This window comes from Miniopterus schreibersii (assembly GCF_964146895.1).
Source record: "Miniopterus schreibersii genome assembly, chromosome: 14".
Classification (NCBI taxonomy): domain Eukaryota; kingdom Metazoa; phylum Chordata; class Mammalia; order Chiroptera; family Miniopteridae; genus Miniopterus; species Miniopterus schreibersii.
Window position 1 is genome coordinate 10162582 of NC_138114.1, and position 20415 is coordinate 10182996.

The following is a 20415-nucleotide window of genomic DNA, read 5'->3' on the forward strand; positions in this document are numbered from 1 at the left end:
TTCATTTTCACATTTTGTCTCTAGCATTTTGCCATTTTTTCTTTGCTTATAGTGAGTATTTGATAAATATTTGCTGAATGAATGGGCGAATGAATAAATGAAGACAAGTAAATTCCTAAGTATTACCACAATGGGCACCTCATGTATGAAGCAAGTATTTATATCCTTACCATGTAAGAGAAGAACCTGAAGTTTAACAGAAGCCAATGAAGCAGATAATTATAAATTTGGAATCAAATTGAGGTCGTCTCCATCTCACTAAGTTTAACTCTTAAGGGTCTTTCCACCTTTGCCCCATGATGCATATCAACCCCAACCCCCCCTTTTTTTCATTGCACTTATAATTTAGACTCAGAAAAGTCTGACCCATTCTAAATGTAATTATCTATGAATACAGAGAATAGTTCCCGTGGAAGGCACTGTAATACCTTTAAAAGCATGCCGATCACTGCAAGTACTTTTAAAAGAAATATTTTGATTTTGTAAAATGAAAAGTTTATATAGTCCATTCTCAAAACTAAGATTGATACCAAAATGCATCCAAAGCAATCATGCAAAGGGAATACAAATTACAGCAGAAAACAGCAAAGGTGACATTTTGAACCATCACAATTATTTTCTATCATTTATTGAGTGTTTGCCACCTTGTAAACATTGTGCTAAGCAATTTATGCATGCGGCAAAATAGGAACGATTATTAGTCCTATTCTGAGGATAAGAAAATGGAGAATTAGAGCAAACAATCAAAGCCAGGAACCCAGTCTAACTCCTGTATGATTCCAGAGCTGCACTTAACATTCAATTGAATTCCCAATAAGTAGTTAAGTCTTTCATTTTGAGCCATTACTTAGTGGAAAATCTATAAAAACATTTCTTACTACTAATAGCATCTGATAATGAAACATTTCAAGTGTAATTAGATGAGGAAGGAGAACACCAAATACATTTCAAACTTCACTTTATCCAGATATTTAAGAAGCAAATGTTGAGTCTTACCCATGAATTCGATCCCCAAGTGGTCTGCTACACCGAAGTCAGCATGGGAGAAAGGGAGACAGAAGGAGAGAAAATAATTAGAAAAAATTCCACATGGAAATCAATGCGTGTAAGAGTGCCGTTTCAGCAAAATAATGCGTCTGCATTTTAACTGCATGTTTTTTGGGGAAAGATAATTTACAGGTCACCAACAATAAGGGGTGCTCTGAACACGATTGCTATTTCTCCGAAGCCTGGAACTTGAAGTGGAACACTATTGCATCAGTTACCAACTATGCGAAGTATAAAGTTAAGCTTTAAAAGGAAAGAGAGAAATGTTTACACACAAAATCTCTGGTACCAATGTGATTTTTAGAACTCATGATGTTTTACGTAGAATGACCGCTTGTTCAACACAGACATTTGGGCTCTGTGCAGTGGATAAGTAAAGAACTCCCGCATGATCGGCCTTCGCCAGGCGCTCATCACCTTCATTAAAAAGCAGTGATGTTGGATTTTTTTTCTTTTACTTGTTAGATAAGAAAACTGCACTTCAGAGAGATTAAAATCTTACATTGGTCCCAGAAAGAGAAGGAAGGCAGATCTAGGGCACATATCCGGTCGATCTGACCCTTAAGGCATATTACTATTAAACTTGACCACTTCCTATGACAAATGAATGGCAGTGTGTTCATGTCCGTGGGGACAGCCCACCGTTTTACCCACTAATGTCTGCCTGCAACCAGCAGTGATAAGCTGAGCCCAGCTATGCCCAGGCATTCGACCTCAGAGGTTCATTCATTTAAGTGGTGCTTCATTTCATCACTCAGTTATTCACTTATCCACTTTATAAATTCATTTCATTATTTAATGATGGTTTCTGTTGCAGCAATATGTTTCTTAAAAGAGAATAAATGAAAAAAAGTATTGCTACCATTGTATTTATTTCCAAGACTGATTGCTGAGCTTCCTTTTATGTATTCTTTATTTAGCAAAAGAGCTTTTCTTTTTAGAAAATATGTATTTAGTGATCTTGAATAATTCAGTGCTTTTCCTATTTGTAAATAATTCATTTTTTATTTAATTGTGGTAAATAAATATATATACATATACCAATCACATAAAAATTGACATTTTAACTATTTTAAGTGTACAGTTCAGTGTCATTAATTGCATTCACCATGTGTGTTACCATCACCACTATATTTCTCAAACTTTTCCATAACCCCCAAGAAAAAAACTGTACCCACTAAACAATAATTTCATATTTCCCCTTCCCCCAACCTCTGGTTACTTCTAATCTACTTTCTGTCCCTGTAAATTTACCTGTATATAGTTCATTTTTTCACTGACCTATTTTAATTGAGAATGTGTCTCATATAAAGGAAGATTTTAACAAAGTTTTAAAAAAGTAGAAGCATTATTTTCTTTACACTACTTTTTTTTTGACTGCTTAATATATACTGATATATATTTAGCACACTTTCATGAGAAGACAAGATTTCTGTTCTCAAGTAATTCAGAAATAAGTGGGAGCCCACAGTGAAAAGGCTCTGGTAATTCTTAGTAACAGGGCTATAGTGGAAAACCACAAAATATATGTTAGGTAGAGAGACCAAGGACCCATAGGCTTGCTCCTAAGAGAAAGCTAATGTATTATGTAAAAGAATGTAGATCGAAGAAAAGTTGGCAAGACTGTTTTGAGTTCTAATGTGAATGTGAATGCCCATGGTTCAGCTCCCTGCTATCAGGAAAGCCAAACTTGAGACAGGTATTGGTGAAAAAGGAAAGACGTTTATTCAGGTGCTGGTCACCTGAGAAGATGGGGTACTCTGATTGTCACAAAGCCCATCTCCACATCTCAGTGCAGGCAGAGGTTTTTACACAGAGGGCGAGGGAAAGCAGAACAGAGAAATCAAGGGGAGGGAGTTGAAAAGTTCTCTACATGCAGTCCAGCACAGTCTATTCTGATAAGGACCTAGAAACCGGTCCAGTGATGGCCTGGTGTGCATCATCCTGGCTTTACGTCACCCTGGTTTTATGGTTGAAGGTTAGCAATTATTCTAGAGATAGAATGACTGAAGGTCAGATTCCTTATCTTCTGAAGGTAGATCCTAGGACTTTTGTACAACCATGCTATTTATTTATAAGCTACATATTAGAGTCAGCAGTGACTCTAATATGTAGATCAATGTAGATCGACTATGTAAAACAATGTCAAAAGAATAGTGGGGTGGGGGACAATTCCCCACTGTTACACATAGAGTATATACCTTTCAAAAAGGTGAAGGGGTCACAGGGCGAGGGACTAGGGTTCACCACAGGCTACCAAGTATATAACTGTGTTATTAGGGGAAAGAAAATGTAGGAACAGAGTAGCAGCTGGTTCTTAGGGCTGAATCTCTCAGGCCTTAGGGCTTCAACAGGGAGGAAAGGAGAGCTGACAAGAGAGTGAGCTCACTCCTGGGGGTCGAGGCAGGTTGGGTACTGTGTTCAATTTTATAATGTTATCCTACAAGGAGAAAAGTATTATCAAGGATATTTTTTTCAGCTACTTAGGTAAGAGTTAGGATATGAATGTAGGTTAGATTCTAAATTCCATGCTCCCTCCACTAAAATACGTTGTGTCATTAAATATATAATTTTATTTTTATCACCACACATACATTTGATTTTAAAGTTTATACATGGTGCTCTGGTTGATGTGGCTCAATTGGTGGGCATGTCATCCCATACAACATAAGATGGTGGGTTTGATCCCTGGTTGGGGCATGTGTGGGAGGCAACCGATTGATGTTTCTCACATCTCTCTCTCTCCCTCTCTCTAAGATCAATTTTAAAAAAATTATACGTTCGTGAATAAAATTTGTAAAGTGAAGAATTGATACCTTTTTTACTACTTTCTAAAAGTAATTCCTGTTAATTTTTGGTTTGTTATTTTCAATCTTTGCTCGGTATGTGTAAAATAAATTTACAATCAATTTTAAACAAAATCATTTTGCATTATGTGCCTAAATTCAAGGACTCTCTGTGGCCATTTCAACTCTATATTCCCAATCCTCTGTTTTCCTCCATCACATCAGAATTGACAGGTTGTTTTTTACTATTGAGAGTAAGCCCTGACATTACTACTGTGGCCCGCCTCACACCAGACAGGTCATCAATCACGGAGAAGGAAAAGCCACTTTTCCAGAAAAGCACATAGCCCCATTCTCCTAGTCATGGGTTTTGCTCTGAAACCTGGTCTCTTTGTGTCTCTTCTCGAAAGCTGTGTTACTGATTTCTGATGAACAGACACACTCTATTTTACATTGTCCTCTCTGCCTCTAAATAAGAACACTCATTTGCATCCAAGGAGGAGCAGGCAGCCTTGGAGACTGCGCCACGTGCCTATGCAGTGTAAACTCAAGAGGGGCGTTCTGTTCTGTAAAATGAAATATCAAAACAGGGTCACAGCTGAGGTTTATGAGTGACTACTTGTTTAGGCTGCTCTTTAAAGATGCATCTTGCCTAAATAGCTTGTAGAATTTTCCCGTGAAAACATCTTGGAGCATTAGACTTAGCTCTGATTCCATGTTCACAATTATTAATTGAAGAACTAAATAAGAATTTCTATTATATAAAAGAATTGTCCATTCAAAAAATACACTGCTTCTTTGGTTATATAATTAATGATAGTAAGCCTGAATAGGTGAGTACACTAGGGAATCTTGCTCTCAACACCCATGATCATTCCCCAGCATCTCCTCACATTTTATCGACTTTCTCAACTTCTCATATTTTCTCAATGGGCACTTCTACACACTTTATTTCATATAATTTTTAAAATTAGCCTGTAGAGCAGTGCTATGAAGCCCATTTAATAGTGAAGACAACAGCTTCTGTGAAAAATGAGATGCTTAGGGTGGAAAAGGATCTTAAATCCCAGGAGTGAAGAAGAGCTGTTTCTTTTGCTCACTGATTTATCACTCTAGCCTATCACAGAGTCTGGCATTTTGTTGGTGTTCAATAAATATTTATTGAATGAATAAAATGTCACCTGTTCGACCCCTTGCCCACTGCATGTGAGATCTGGATTCCTTCAAAGTGGATCCAGTCTGTTTTCTGTCACCTCAGCTTTTAAGAATTCCAAGGAACATGACATCTCTGGTGGCAACTCTTTTGATATTGAAAAAACAATATTGACAAATGTTTCTAGAAAACCCTCCCAAGCAAAAGTATATTTAATTACCCCTTACAAGAATCTACAAATCTGGAGTTCAAAATTACCGGATTAATAAATATTCAAACAAATCCAACATATGCCTATCTTTGTCACATGATTTTTGTATGTAATTTAAGATTCATCTGAACAAGTCATCAACTACAAGGAAAAATATTAAGTGTGTCCTGGTAACTAAAATAGCATTATTTATGCTATGTCAGGATTTACCCCTTAGTCATTTCAAACCATTTAAACAATCATACAAATAGTTGTTTTGTACACTTTGAATAATTCTAACTTTTAAACTTCAATCTACTTTTGTATCAGTGAAGACATACAGAAGAGCTGATGATTAATAGACATAAGGATTAAAATAAAATAGGATCAAAATTAAAACAAGACAAAAGAAGGAGTCGAAAGGAGTATATGGCAATCAGCATTACATCTGTTTGTAATCATTAATTAAAGCCTTTGTTAACAAATTGTTTTAATACTATGTTTTTAATCATACTCCTAAATTCAAAATTGCAATGTCTTCATCATGAATAATAATTCAGGAGAAGATGGACACATTTTAAGAAAAAGTACTCTGAACTACATTCCACCAAACAAACAACAAAGACGACTAACTCTCACCTCCCGATGGAGATCACAGCTTCAGAAACATGGAAACCCCAGAAAAGGAGTCTTCTGTGAAAGACAGAGGGACCAAAAGGAAAGGTGACCCAAAGGACCCGTGTGAGGTACAAGATTCTTGGCCTTGGATCAACTGTCTAAGGTATTTACCTGGAGCATCAAATGCAATGATTAATGGAGCTGGCCAAAATCCCCAATCATGATGACGCAAGAGGAGAGAAAGTCCATGTCAAGAAAGAAGCAAAGAGAATTCATTCTAGGAGGCAAGGTAAGGTCCTAATCAGAAAGAGCTTCATTTAGGTTAGGGCGCAGGAAAATGGGCAGCAGCGGAGATAGTGTGATTTATGATAGGTTGGGGTAGCTGTTTCAGGACGAAGGCCAGGAACTAGCATGTGTTGGAAGCTTATTTTTGAGTGATGCCTGATACCATCAAGAAGTTGGGTAGGACAAGACAAGACAGACCTCATAGTTTGGTTTCATCTTTTTGGCAACTATTCTTTAAGTTGGGCTTATATTTAACGGCCTCTGAAGGGCAGGTTTGTTCACTGTCAATGCCTATTTGACTTTGTTGGCTGTGCTTCCCTGTGTTCAAAGGTATCCATTTGTATTGTATTACAAGTAGTTCTTCAAATGCAAAAGGTAGCTGGCTATTTAAAGTTTTCCTGTAAGGAATCACTTAAAAATATGAAAAGAAGCACACCCATTTCGCCTACCTCTCAAGCATTCTGTCCTACCAAGCCTTCCCCAAGTAAGCTCCATACCCACATACCTGTTCTTACTCCAGCACCTGCACTAGCCCTGAATATCTTTCCAGATGGACTTCCAAGTCTTCAGACTCATTCTATCTTTGAAGGGCCAACTCCTCCTGAAGCCATCTCTGAAAGCCTAAAATAATGTCATCTGCTCGGTTTTTATAATGGGATCTGTATTTAGAAGTAGGATCATTATGCCTTGAAATACAACTAGCAGAGATATGTCTATACCATAACCGATCAGGGAAACTTGGACCTGCTTCCGCATCCCCTCTTCGCTTCCCTTAGTGCCTCTCCAATAGCAGATGACAAGTAAATGTTTATTGAATCTTATGGAAGGTATATGGTTGTGAGCTTTAAAAAAAAAAAAAATCACATTTATAAACCACAATGTTTCCTCTTGGCTGTATTTGCCACCTTAGTCTTCCAGATTTTCTGGGCATTTCAAATAGGTTTCCATTAAAACACGTGCAACACTCACACTCTATATCTGGAGTTACATAGTTTATTTTTCATTGACTTGTGAATCACCAGAAGGGTAGAAAAACAGAAGGAAGAAAGAAATAGATAAAGCTTTTCTTTCTCCATTCTATCCCTTCCATCAACTGAGGCCTTCATCTAGGTGCCTGCTCATATAAGAAGTTCTTATCCTGTCTTTTGAAAAAAAGAAAAAAGAGAAGACAAAGTCTTGGTAGCCAGTAGGGTTGCAGAGTAAAGCCTCCAGAAGGTTCCTATCCATAACCGCACGTGGCCTCCACTCCCGGCCTTGCCCCCGGCCTCTTTCCACTCACAACCTGAGCTCCGTCGTGGAATGAATGAAAGTGCTTCAACGCAACATGCGTTTTAAAGCTCCAGCTTGTTGGAAGAGCTGCTTTCTCCTGCCCATCTTTTCAGACTAGGCTCAAACAATCCCCAGACAGGTGCCCTTTCCAGTAACAAGTACTTTGCTCTTTCAGTTCCATCCCGTGGTCGTTTGTCTAGCAGTCTCACTTTCTTCCAGACTACGTGCCCTATCTTGCAGGCAGTAGCTGCTCGGAACGTTTCTGTTGACTGTATACACAAGTGGATGGATAATGAGTGTCTGAATCAATCAACCAATTTAAATTTATTTGTTTAAATGCACACATTCATGGTAACTAATATTTGGTATAGTGCTCTTAAAGTGATGCATAAAATCAGGAAACTAGGGAGGAAATGTGGCAACACTATGGTTTCCATTGTTAATTAGGTCTCATTGTTTCATTCTGACAAGATTAAGCATTCCAATACTGCGGGCATCTTAATTGAATATTTAACACTATATGTTTTTTGTTTTGTTTTTTAAAATAAGCACTGGTATGGGAATAGTTTCATAGCTTATGATCTTATGCTAGTTATTTCTGTTACCAAGCTTAAAAGCCACATCAATTTGTACTTAGAAACCCTTGAACACCTGGGAATAGTTGATAATGAGTATGAGAGAGGACACATTTGAGATAACTAATAGATTAATTTATTACTTTTCGGACTTAAAATGTAAAAGTAAGATGACTTTTTTTCCCCCTAAGTGCATAATCAGCTGAGAGTGTTATTTGTCTCATTTGAATTAAAAGAACAATTCTTTTTCTACCTGCTTCCTAAATCCATTAAGCAGTTAATAACATAAGGACGAATGTAAGCTTCTTTTATTTAATAGAAATAAAGAAATGGAAATTAAACTGGCAGAACTTTCTCCCATGATGGCTTCCCCCAGAGTAGCTAGATTATTCTTAGTAGCACAGAGAAGTCAAAGGAAGCTTCTTTATTAAAATAATGGAAGAAAGCATTATCTAATTTTGCCTGTAATTAGCCGGGGGTTCAGTCGAATCCAGGTACTTTGAAGTTCTTACCCTCATCCTCCCACTACCTTCTTCTATAGTCTTAATATCTCTCTCTATATATTTTCTAGATACTTCAATGGAAATAATCACTCTGCTGGGCATCTTATTAGTGAGATAAACTTTTCAGAATGGCGTGCGGATGTCAGGAGCTGAGTGTGGATGAATTTGTAAAGCTCTAATTGTACGTCACTTACACATTAGTGGCAAGGCAAAGGCATAGGCCCTACAACACGACCCCGGCCAAGCAGCACCTGTGACTCCCGCTCACTCGTCCTCAGAGCGCCCTCCCCGGGACAGTGCTTCACGGATGGCGCGGCCTAACCTGCCCAGTCCGGGAAGACTCTCTCCCTAAACCGCCCTCAGCCTCGGGAAGCCTCCGCCTTGCTCACCCGCCGTGCGCATCAGGCAGCAGCGATTCAGCCCCGCCCGCTTCTGCGGCCCCACCGCCCCGCTGGCGGTACTTTGTGGGGGGCTCGAGCAAGTGCATGCCCAGGTGGAGCCCCTCCGCCTGGAAATTCGCATCCTGGTCTGGAGCAGAGAGGGAAACTTACCAAGGATATAGGATGGTACATACTTCATATTGTAACACTTTCCAAGGAGTCAGAAAAGGAGAGCGAGGAGTTTAGAAAGCGCTGTTTTACATAATATGGTCTCTGATAAGATGCCTTCTCAATGAATGGATTTCATCTGGCTGTCCATGCCCGAGCTAGGCGAGTCATGGGGGGAAGAGGGGAGACGCCCTTGGACGTGAAAGCAGGTGAGGGCTGGGCTGGGCTGCCATCTGGGGGGGGCATTAAGGGCAGAAAGAGCAGCCAGCCCACGGCTCCAAGGACACAGGGTGTTTCTGGGCGTCAGGGTGTCAGGGCGGTTGAACTGGGCAAGGGAGAGGGAGAAGGTCGTCGCGGTGCGGTCAGAGTTAACGGAGGAACAAGTTGTATCGGTCTGTTTTTTGTTTTGATGATGACTTTGGCTTCTCTTCCGAGTGGCCCAGAGCCACAGAAGGGATTTTTGAGCAAAGGAATATGACGTGATGTGACTTTGAAAGCATCTCCCTGGCTGCTGTGCGGGCAGAGACGGCAGGGGGGAGAAAGGTGAAGGCCGAGAAATCCGGGAGAAGGCTACTGGGTGCAGACTTCCAGGGGAAGCACGGGTCATCTTAAATCCCTGGGAAGTTTCCCTCTCAGCTCCGGACCAGGGTGCAAGCTTCCACGAGGGAGGGCTCCACTGCGCGTTCAGTTGCTAGGGCTGCCGTGGCAAAGCACCACAGCGGGCGGCTTAAACAACGTACAGTTATTGTCTTGCAGTTCTGGAGGCTGGGAGTCAGAGATCGAGGTGTCAGGGGGTTGGTTCCTTCTGAGGGCTGTGAGGGAGAATCTGCCCCATGCCTCCTGTTACCTTCTGGGGGTTGCTGGCAATCTTCGGCATTCCTTGGCTTGTGACTGCATCACCCAATCTCTGCCTTCATCTTTACTGGTGTTCTCTCTGTGCACATGTCTATGTCCAAATTTCCCTTACATTAGTCACATTTGATTAGGACCCACCAAAGTGACCTCATTTTAACTTGAGTACATCTGTAAAGACTTAATCTCCAAATAAGGTGATAATCTGGGGTGGGGATTCAGAATTGAGGGTTAGGACTTTAATGTATATATTTTAGAGACACAATTCAACCCATACCAACCTGTTTGTGTTTTGTTCATTGTATATATGGCAGTTAAAACAATAGCTGGTGCAAAGTAAGTGCTCAACAAATACATTTTGAGTGAATGAATGAGATTCATCATCACAGTAAAAATCCAGATCTAGAGCAAATTTAAACATTAATATTTTCCGGCTCTGTGTAACCTTTTTATCAAAAAAATCAGAGCTCTAATAGTATTGGTCTTTTTACAGCCATTTTTATCTATCTATCTATCATCTATCTATCTATATCTATCTATCTATCTATCTATCTATCTATCTATCTATCTATCTATCTATCTATCGTCTATCATCATCTATCGATCATCTATATATTTATCCATATAAAATCTCATTTTAATTATTTATTTCAACCTTTAGCAAATATTTGCTTAATGCATAGTCTCTAATATGTTTTATGAAGACTTGTGCAGGTATTATAATTTTAAAAACTCTCTCCGAAATTCTATGGGCTCAAAGTATAGTCTCTAAATCCAGATTTACCCAGCATCTCTGTTTCTACCAATTGAACCCTTGGAATGAAGACTGTGGGTACAAAAATTTAAAGATATGGTCTGTCCCCTAAAAAGTTTTCAGACTAGAATGAAGAAAATGAAATCTTAACCATTGAAATGTATTGAACCACATGACTGGCTAATGATAAGAAATTGACTGGCTTTATAAGAAATTGACTTTATAAGGCATATATTGCTTAGTGGTACCTGAACAAATATGGTAGGGTAGAAAAAAAAATTAGCATTTGATTATATAAGCTTTAATTCTGATTTTGTCTTTCAATAATCATGTGTGATCTTAGGCAAGTTACTTAACCTTTCTATATTTCAATGTCATCATCTATGTAAGAAATAAAATGCATACCATTTATGAAACGATTAAATGAGACGACATATCTAATTTTGTAGGCATTGCTACTTGCCTATTTACTATCCATTCTCTTCTCTACCACAGTCTTTTCGAGGTGTCACTGTACCCAGCAAAACTCCTCCATGTTTCAGCCTTCTTTGCACCATTTAGGATGGCCCCATGACACAGGCCTGTTGGATAGCATTGGAATGGACTAATTCTAGATTTGACTTTCAACAAAGCTCTTTGTAAGCAAACAGATTTCGTCGATCTTTTGATGAATTAGCCATTTGCTAGGTGCCCTCCTCAACCCGGAGACTGGAGGGTAGAGCCATCCTGCAGGGGGATGGAAACCACAGGCTCAGCTGGGCCTTGAGAATAACTTAAGGATCTGACTCCTGACGGGGGCCTGGAGCGCTGTCCCAGCCCCAACCCCCTGCACCCCTGCGCTTTTCATCACGCCAGACAAATGAACCCTGAACTTTCCGACTTTATTGTTTAATGGGGTGTGCTGTTACTTGCAGCTGAATGTAATCTTCACTGGCACCCCCGGCACAGGCTCGCAGTCACAGCAGGCGTGAGCTGGTTATGCTCCATTTGGCTGTATTTGAACAGCTCGCCCAAAAAACAAGCTACTGCAGAGTTCATTTATGATAACTTTAGATTTATATTGTTTGTGAATAAGCATCTTTTTTTCTAGAAACTGTTTATATGCTGTTATACCCAATTATATGCAAGTCTTCTTACAATTGTTTATTATTTTATCATCTTTACAAATATACACACACACGCACATTTTATCTTGACATTATCCTCATAATCTTGAATTCCTGCTGGCTGGTCTGCTTTTTCAAGTAGAGAATCTTCTCCCTCTGAGTCTTTAGCAGTCCTTCCAGAATTCACATTAAACAGCTTACCGGAGAATTATCTTCATTCAGTAATCCGTCAAAGTGAACTCTATTTGTTCCATAAAATGCTTTCTAATAGATATTTGGAAGGCAGCAGCAGCATCTGCTGCTATAATCCCCCAAATTTCAGAAAGCTGAAATTGAATATTTTCTGAGCATTGTGGGCTGTATTATCTTCCCTTTCAGAGATGCTTCTCTTTCAGAGGCTCTTTTTTACCCGAATCTTGTGCCAAGCTTTCCAGCTACATCTTCACTTGTAACCACAATCCTTGGGTTAGAAAAAGTCTCCTGAATGTTCTGCTTGACACAGAGCCCTCATTCAGACCGCAGTGGGTTATGCCACATAATTAAAAAGGTGATATTCAATTCTCCAAGTTGTTCTGAATCTATAGGCCCACCCAGGAAACAAGATAAAGAAATTCAGGAGGAAATTCTTCACCTTAGTGGTAATGATGAAATACACAACAATTAGAGAGGGTTTCTCAACTGTGGGCTGTAGACATCTGTATTAGAATCAGCCAGAGCGCATGCTGAAAACAAACTCTATTGGTGGCATTTTTAATAAACTCCCAGGGTTATTCCTATGCACTTTAAGAGTGAAATCTACTAAATTATCTCTGTGTGTTTATGTATGTGTACATGTGTTTATGCTAGCTGAACGGGCAGGCTGCATGGATATTTCTTCTCAGTACATTCTGTGATTGGCTTTCACAGAAACATTCTAGGTAAATAAAACTAACATTTGTGGTCTGTCCAGGTTGCTCAGTCAGCTAGAGCATCATCCCAATAGGCCAAAGTTTTCAATGAGACCCACAGTCAGGACAGGTACAGGAATCAACCTCTGATTATGTAAGTAAGTGGACCAACAAAGCGATCTCTCTCGATCTCTCTCTCTCCCTTCCTCTCTCTCTCGAAGCAGTTAAAGAAAAAAAAAACAAAAAACAGAACTGTTGTGTCTTTCTCATTTTGAGCATTTTTTTTCTTTTGCTAAAATATTTACACTCTTCCATGTCAATTTTTCTCTTTTGCATGGGGCAAAGGTCACATTTCCTTGTTCTTTCCATGCTTCTTGCTGTTCCCAGTGTAACCATTGCCCTTAATTTTTATCCTTCCTCTGTCCGACGTTCATAAGAATTTTTAGCATCAGTGCTCTCTTTTTGCTTGCCCAGGTGTGTTTTAACGCCCCTCATGCCTTCACATATAAGCACATATTGACATTTTTTTCTCCCAGTATGACAGCTTATTTTGTAGGTCAGCAATTCCTTATTTTCAATCATAATATACGTGTGAGAAAGGAAATCATTTGGCCTCATCAGGAAGGCATTTATTGAGTAGCAAAATCCCAGAGGACTGTTGTCAGCTTGTGGCAGCAAGAGAAATGAGGCAGGGCCATCAACTTAATTTTATTCCCAGGTATTAGAGGAAGGAGAGAGTTAATAAGCATTGATCACCATTAGGACAAGTTCTGAATTAAGCACCACCACTCATGTGTATAAAACTCAAAACAGGCCTGTGACGCTCCACTAGCAGCTCTTTGTTCCAGCCTGTTTTAGGAATCTGTAAATAGAAGCAACAGGATCAGTTATCTAACACTGCCTTAATGAATCGCATTGTTCTTCTGGGGAAACAACGTCTTCATTTTGCAAAATGTGTCTCAATCGGGTTTTTAGTTATTTTAATAAAAGCACAGTTTCTTATTTGTGCAGAGGCTTCTGGCTCCTAGGAGATGAACTATTTATATGAAAGTTCATATAGGTGGTTGAAGTTATAGACAGAATTACATCCCTAGAGATTTTTTCCCCATTTTCTAAATGAGAACATTTAACCTCAGTTACACAACCTAAGATTGTGTAACTGATAAATAATAGTGTGATATTAAAGTCAAGTTTGTGATTCCAGATATATACTGCATCTATAAGAGGCATTAAATTACTTTAGTGATGGCAGGGTCGGAATTCAAACCCAGCTTTTGGTCTCCAGAGAGAGCCGTTTTCCTAGCATATGTCTCCACCTCAAAGGAGTTCTTGGTATTTGGGTGAGTACACCACGTAGCAATACTGCCTCAATAGGGCCTAACAGCAGAGTCCATCATTGTGGATAATAGGACTTAATTAGAAAGAGACACTAAAGGAAATGTTTTTTAAGCAAACAAATGAGGCACTAAAAAAGAATCACTCACCAGAACATATTAGCCAGCCAGCTTGCTTTTATAATTTTTTCCATTGTCTGTGATTTATTTTACTTCACTAATATGTAGAAAATGAACCTTAACTCTCAGTTATAGTATTGATGGTCTTAATTAATTTCTCTCTCTCTCTATGTGTGTGTGTGTATGTGTGTATATATATATATAAATTTCTTTTCAAATCTCCTTAACCATGGACAAAAGCTATATTGAGGTTTCCATTGTAATTACATAATTGCATTTGATCAAACTCTTTTTTAATCTAATGTATTTTACCTCATATATTTAGTTGCTAGGTAGATTGGTTTATGTTGGTTAATGGTTGGTTATCATCTTGATGAATTGTGCTTTTTAAATTCTCTAAAGTCCCTTTTTTTCCTGATTCATCCCATTACCCTTACCTTGCACCTCATTAACACTGAGCCTCTTTGAGCCCTGTGCTTTCCTTGTTAAAATGTGTGTGACTGGTATCTCTCGCCCATGCTTTATTTCCTGCCTTCGGTTGGCTTACAGTGTGTTTCTTGTAAGCAGCTCAGGGCTGTGCTTGCTTTCATAATCACCATCCTTAATGGGTGCATTCAGTTCTTCAAATTTATTTTAGTAACTAATATGGTAAAGCTAAATTCTTTATAATTTCTTGTATTTATTATTTATTTTATATTGACATTTTCTTTTTTCATCAGTATCTCAACAAAGATGTTTCAGAGTCTAATATTTTAGAGGTTTGGGCTACATCCATGAACAAAGCAGGGAGAAGTCCCCGAGGCAAAGCCCTGGCTCTGCACTCGCCAGAGCCTCTCGTGTCCCTCAGGGTCACACGTTTCCCAGCAGCCCTTGCAGTTGGGGGGCCACAGCACTGAGCCCTGGCCGCCGTGAGGAGAGGCACATACTCTAGTTCCTGCCCCGCATGGGACAGTCCTCTCGCAGCCTGGAGGGAGGGACTGCTGGGTGGGTCTCAGTTCCTATCTGGGCTCCCCATCTGCTCAGTGCTGTGTGTGAGTGTGTGTGTGAATGTATGTGTGTGTGTGTGTGAGAGTGTGCGTGTGAATGTATGTGTGTGTGAATGTGTGTGTGAGTGTGTGTATGTGTGTGTGTGCGTGTGAGTGTGTGTGTGTGTGCGCATGTGTGTGTGAGTGTATGAGTGTGTGTGCGTGTGAAGGCCAGCAGTCTTTCCCAGCCCCCCCAACAAACACAATATTTGACCATAAGAAGAGAAATAAACTTTTTTATATTTATGTCGTCGGCAGCAGAAGTTTTGATTCAGCTTGTCATGTGTAATAGTTTAATGTGCCAACGTGGCTAGGGTGCCGACTTATTTAGTGGGACACCAATAAAATCAGTTGACTGTCGGTGAAGGAGATTATCTGCAAAACAGTAGTCTTAAGAGCAAAACCTGAGATTTCCAGTAGAAGGAAACCTGCTTCCTCCAGACCGCAGCATCCACGCCCCCTGAGTTTCTAATCTGCCCACGGGCCTTACAGCTGGCCAGCCCCCACGATTCCACAAGACTATGCCCCAAACAAATCTTTCATATGTACCTAGACTTAATGATTAATTAATAATAATCATGTCACAATTATTAGTTATGACCTAATAAATGACACATGACATATAACTATTATTAATCACCATTAATTAATTACTATTACATATGTGTACAATTATACTAATTATACAGAAACAGCCGAAACAAATAGAGCCAATAGATTATAATATAAAATACAAAATATAAAATATATAACATATAATATACAATATATAATGATGATATATTACATATGATATATGATATATAATTAATATATATAAGGTATGTATATATATTATATACAGTAAGTCCTCACCTAACATTATTGACAGGTTCTGTGATTTTAAGGAAAATGATGTATAAGGAAATCAATTTTATCATAGACTAGTTGACATAAACAGTCAGTTCCTACTGCACATCATCAATGTTACAATGAAATGATGTTGAGTGAAATGGTGTTGAGGACCGTCTGTATATATAAGTAGTTCTAAACAGTTAAGTGATCTTCAACCCTCACTTTTTAAGCTCTCTGGAGATAGAGGGCCTAATAGATGATGCTAAGCCCCTGCGTGGAATATAGATATGTGTGTGTGCATATGTATGCACTTATGCACATACGCATGTATGTATGTGTGTATCCTATGGGTGATGTTTCTCTGCAGAACCCTGATGGATACAGATTTTGGTACCTGAAGTGGGATATTAATAATTTGTTATAACAAATTATTTTAAACAGGATGGCTTAAAACAATTATTCTTTCAAAGTCCTCAAGGCTGGAAGTCCAAGATTCAGGTGTCAACAGGCCATGCTCCCTCCAAAGTCTCCAGGAAAAAGTCCTTCCCTGCCTCTTCTAGTTTCTGGTTGTTGCCAGCAATCCCTGGCACTTCTTGTTTTGTGGCAACATCACTCCAATCTTTGCCTCTATTGTCATATGGACTTCTTCCCTGGGCCTCCCTTAGATCTTCAAACCTCTCTCTCCTTACGAAGATACCAGTCATAGGACTTAGGGGACATCTTACTTCTTTATAACCTCATCTTACTTTGATTACACCCACAAAGACCCTATTTCTAGCTAAGGTTACATTCATAGATACCAGGACTTCAACGTGTCTTTTTGAGAAACACAATTCAACCCATAATAACATAGTGATTAGCATACTCTGATAAATACAGGTATAGATACAGGCAGAAGTGATCGACGCTAATTTCAGGCTTGCTCCTGTACACTAAGGCGACTGTCAACCTTCAGCAGTTTAACCTGGCTGGAGGTAAAGGGTCCCAGAGAGGATGCTCAGGCCCTTTGTAAAACGGAGGACCCTAAAGACCCCTTGTTCTTTAAGCCACTGAGATCTGAGGGTTGTTTTCTTAACAGCAGTTAGAATATCTTCTTTAATAACTCTGACTTTGTGCCCTTCACATTCTAAAGGCGACACAGAGAGTAAGCAAAAGAAATAAGTAAATCATAGGCCATGTTCTATTAAATCTAAAACACTATTGACTGCAAATGCTGACATCATTTAAGCCCTAAATTGAATGATTATAGGAAATATTCACATTTTAGAAATGTCGAAGTGCACATTTAAAAACGTGTATGTGTAAACGTGTATGAGGGTGGATGAAACGTGTAGGTTACAATGTGGTAAGTGCCACTGGAAACAAAGCAGGGAGAGAAGGGTCGGGAGGGTGTAGGTGGGTGGGGAAAGGTTAAGATCTTAAGAGGCCTTCACGGTGAAAAGTTGGCCATATGAGCAGGACTTGAAGGAAGGGGGGAGGTGGCTACGGGGACGCCCGAAGGGCACTGACTGTCAGTTTCCTGTGGCTGCTCGCTGTCCCTTTACAGGAGGCTTTGCCAATTCCCTGTGCAGACACTGTACTCCGTTCAGTAAATTCCTGATTTAAGTAGGTATGGCTTAGCAATTCTATAATTCTTTATGTGCATATTAGCATTAAACAAGTAAATAACTATGTTGAAGCAATGAAAGCTGTGTTTTTCGTCGTTGGGTAAAGCAGTTATAAGTAAGGAAAGGAGGAGGCTAGAAGGACTTCTGTGATGTGGAGCTGGAATTGAGAATTAGTATGAACTCAAGATTTTTAATATATAAATATAGAGAAGTATAAGTAAGCATAGTGTGGTGTTTAGGAGTATGTTCACTAAATTTTTAATATATTTATTACTGAGTTATAAGATTTGGAGAGATGTTTATCTATGTGCACATTTCCATATACATATATATTTATGACTTTTTACATATATGTGATTAAATTTCGTAATAACCGTATGGCATTATATAAAAACAATAAAGACTTAAATATGTAAAAACTTTTAGAAACTTCAAATGGAAAGACGATTTATAAGAGAGTTTTGGAACAGAAAAAGAAACAACCATATTTTTCAATAATATCCATATTTTTATACACACATGCAGTAGAAAAAGAACTGAAAAGTAAAATGCTTATTTATTACTTATCTCTTGGTGGTGGGATTGTAGACAGTCTTTCTCTGTTTCTCTTTATTTTCCAGATTTTACACAATGAACACATATTATGATTATAAGCAGAAAATGCTATTTAAAAAACTTCAACCTGCGTTTATCTTGTGGTCTAATTGCAGTAGCAGTTTAACACATGGTATTGAGCCTCTAAACTGTGATAATCTGTCACTTTATTTAAAAACTCTACTTTCCTGATCCAACAAGTATTTATTACTAGCTGAGTATTAAAACATATTGTTATTTCTGTTCTAAGAAAAAAGGTAATTTTCTCAGAGATCATATGATAGATTTGACTAACTATAACTCAAATTTCAAATATTTGTTAATGCAAGTCTTGATATAACTTTCACTTTGGATGATCTCAGCTATTAGGCAGAATATGTAGACTATAAAGGGAAATATTATTTTTGTTGAAACAGAGATTAAATGCATCTGCTGCTAGGGTGTTAATGAAGTAAATATCCATAACTGTTTATTTCATGCACTTTGGTACTTTTTCTTTTTAACAGTTTTTTTATGAAACATGAATTCATGATTAGATATGTAGTAAGATGTGATGTTTTACACCTCAACGCAATTTTCCACCTTGCACCAACTTCTCTAAATTGTGCGAAGCATAAATCTGTTATTATGAAATAAACCAAAGCTCCCTAACTCTCATTTCAGTATTAAGGGCACCTATAGTCACACATGATGAGATGCTTTAAAGTGCCCTCTTTGAATGTCATTATGAATGCTGCAAGATCTCTTCTTTCTGTCTCTGTAGGACTTTTCTGAGGAATCACAGAGTTACCAGGTACATAATTTAATATATTTAGACATTCCTGTATGTATGAAATCTGGTCAGCCTTGGCAGTCCCCTGGTTTTGTGAGGAATGAAACAAAGTGGGGAGACTATACGATTTATGGGGCTCTGTGATGCTGGGCAAAATACTTCTTCATTCAGAGCCAAGTCATTAACCCAGGTAGTCTTTTTTTTTTTTTTTTTTTTAAGATATCTTCATTGATTTCAGAGAGAGGAAGGGAGAGGGGGAGAGAGAGATAGAAACTTCAATGATGAGAGCTTCATCACTGATCGGCTGCCTCCTGCAGGGCCTCTGCTGGGGATCGAGCCCGCAACCCGGGCATGTGCCCTGACCTGGGATCGAACCGCGATCTCCTAAATCCTAGGTCCACGCCCGGCAGGTATTTTGATTCCAGATAAGCATTCTTTGTATTTTACCTACTCATCCTGTTTCCTTTGACACTATTTAATGCTTAATTGTCTTCTCTGCTTAATTGAAAGCTCCCTTTTTAATGTGGGAGTTCACATGAATGGAAGTGAGAAGGCCCATGGCTGTGGAGCCGTGACTGCAGGATGCGCTGATCCTGCTGAGACCGTGCGGGCGAAGGCCTGTGCCCGCTTCCTGGGCGCGGGCCTGTCAGCGGGGAGCGCGCCCAGCGCGGGGACTGACAGGTGTTTGCGGACCGTCTCAGAATCTCACGCTGAGACCACGTGTTGCTGCGACAGGAGAGTGTGGAAAGTCGTTTCTACCCGTGACTACAAAAAGTGGCTCCCCAAAAACCAGGTGAGAAGGGCACGGCTGCTGGGCGAACAGGATGCTCCCTGAGAAGGCCACCACCTCTTTACCATGCTGCAAATCCTTCTTGATGACATTTAAAAAAGATTCTCAACACCTCTGGAAACAAAGAAGGATCCGACTGAAGATGCAAATCATAGCTCCAAACAACCAGAGAACTTCGGCACATGGCAGTGGCTCCCAGTGCTTTCAGCATGAGAGCCTGACGAGAGGGGACCGTCAGTGACGGGAATCGCGCAGGAGGGGCTGCCAGGAGGACCTGGATGCTCGGCATCTCCTAACCACCCTGCCACCCCGTGCAGGGGTCTGAAGAAGCAAGTGGGTTTCTTTTCAGGTAGGAGAAATGAGACTGGGCGTCTAATCAAAGGGGCATGGCTGCACCCGGGGTAGGTGATGGCATTCAGGACAATGAAGGCCACCTTACTGAGAAGACTAGGCTATCTGTGATGATTTTCCTCTTCTTAACTTATCTTTTTTATTCGTTCAGCGACCCTGTTTTATGCTTGTGTTTTTCCTCAAGTGCCAAATGATTCTTGGCTGTTTTCATTTGCAGTTCAGTTATTCTACCCATGACACGGGCCAAGAGCGGTGATGTGAGGGGTCCTAAGATACCCCTTAGGACCAAGGCCAGAGAAAGAAATAGGCCAATGGTGAGAAGAGGCTCAATGTTAGTCTAACCAGTAAAGTTCTTGCTATAATCCTAAATTGTTCCAAGGCTAAGGAACAATGAAAAAACCAGTGGGTTTAGTTT

At 39.5% G+C, this 20415-nt stretch overlaps 1 protein-coding gene across 2 annotated transcripts in view; it reads right to left on the reverse strand.

Moving 5' to 3' along the window:
• NRG3 (neuregulin 3) overlaps window positions 1–20415 on the reverse strand; it is a gene marked incomplete at its 5' end in the record, with an annotated part of 953079 nt that overhangs the window by 115899 nt on the left and 816765 nt on the right. For both annotated transcript variants that reach the window (XM_081158127.1, XM_081158126.1), the window contains one exon: window positions 997–1023. In XM_081158127.1, the coding sequence (XP_081014253.1) occupies window positions 997–1023 (27 nt within the window). The remainder of the gene's footprint in view (window positions 1–996; window positions 1024–20415) is intronic.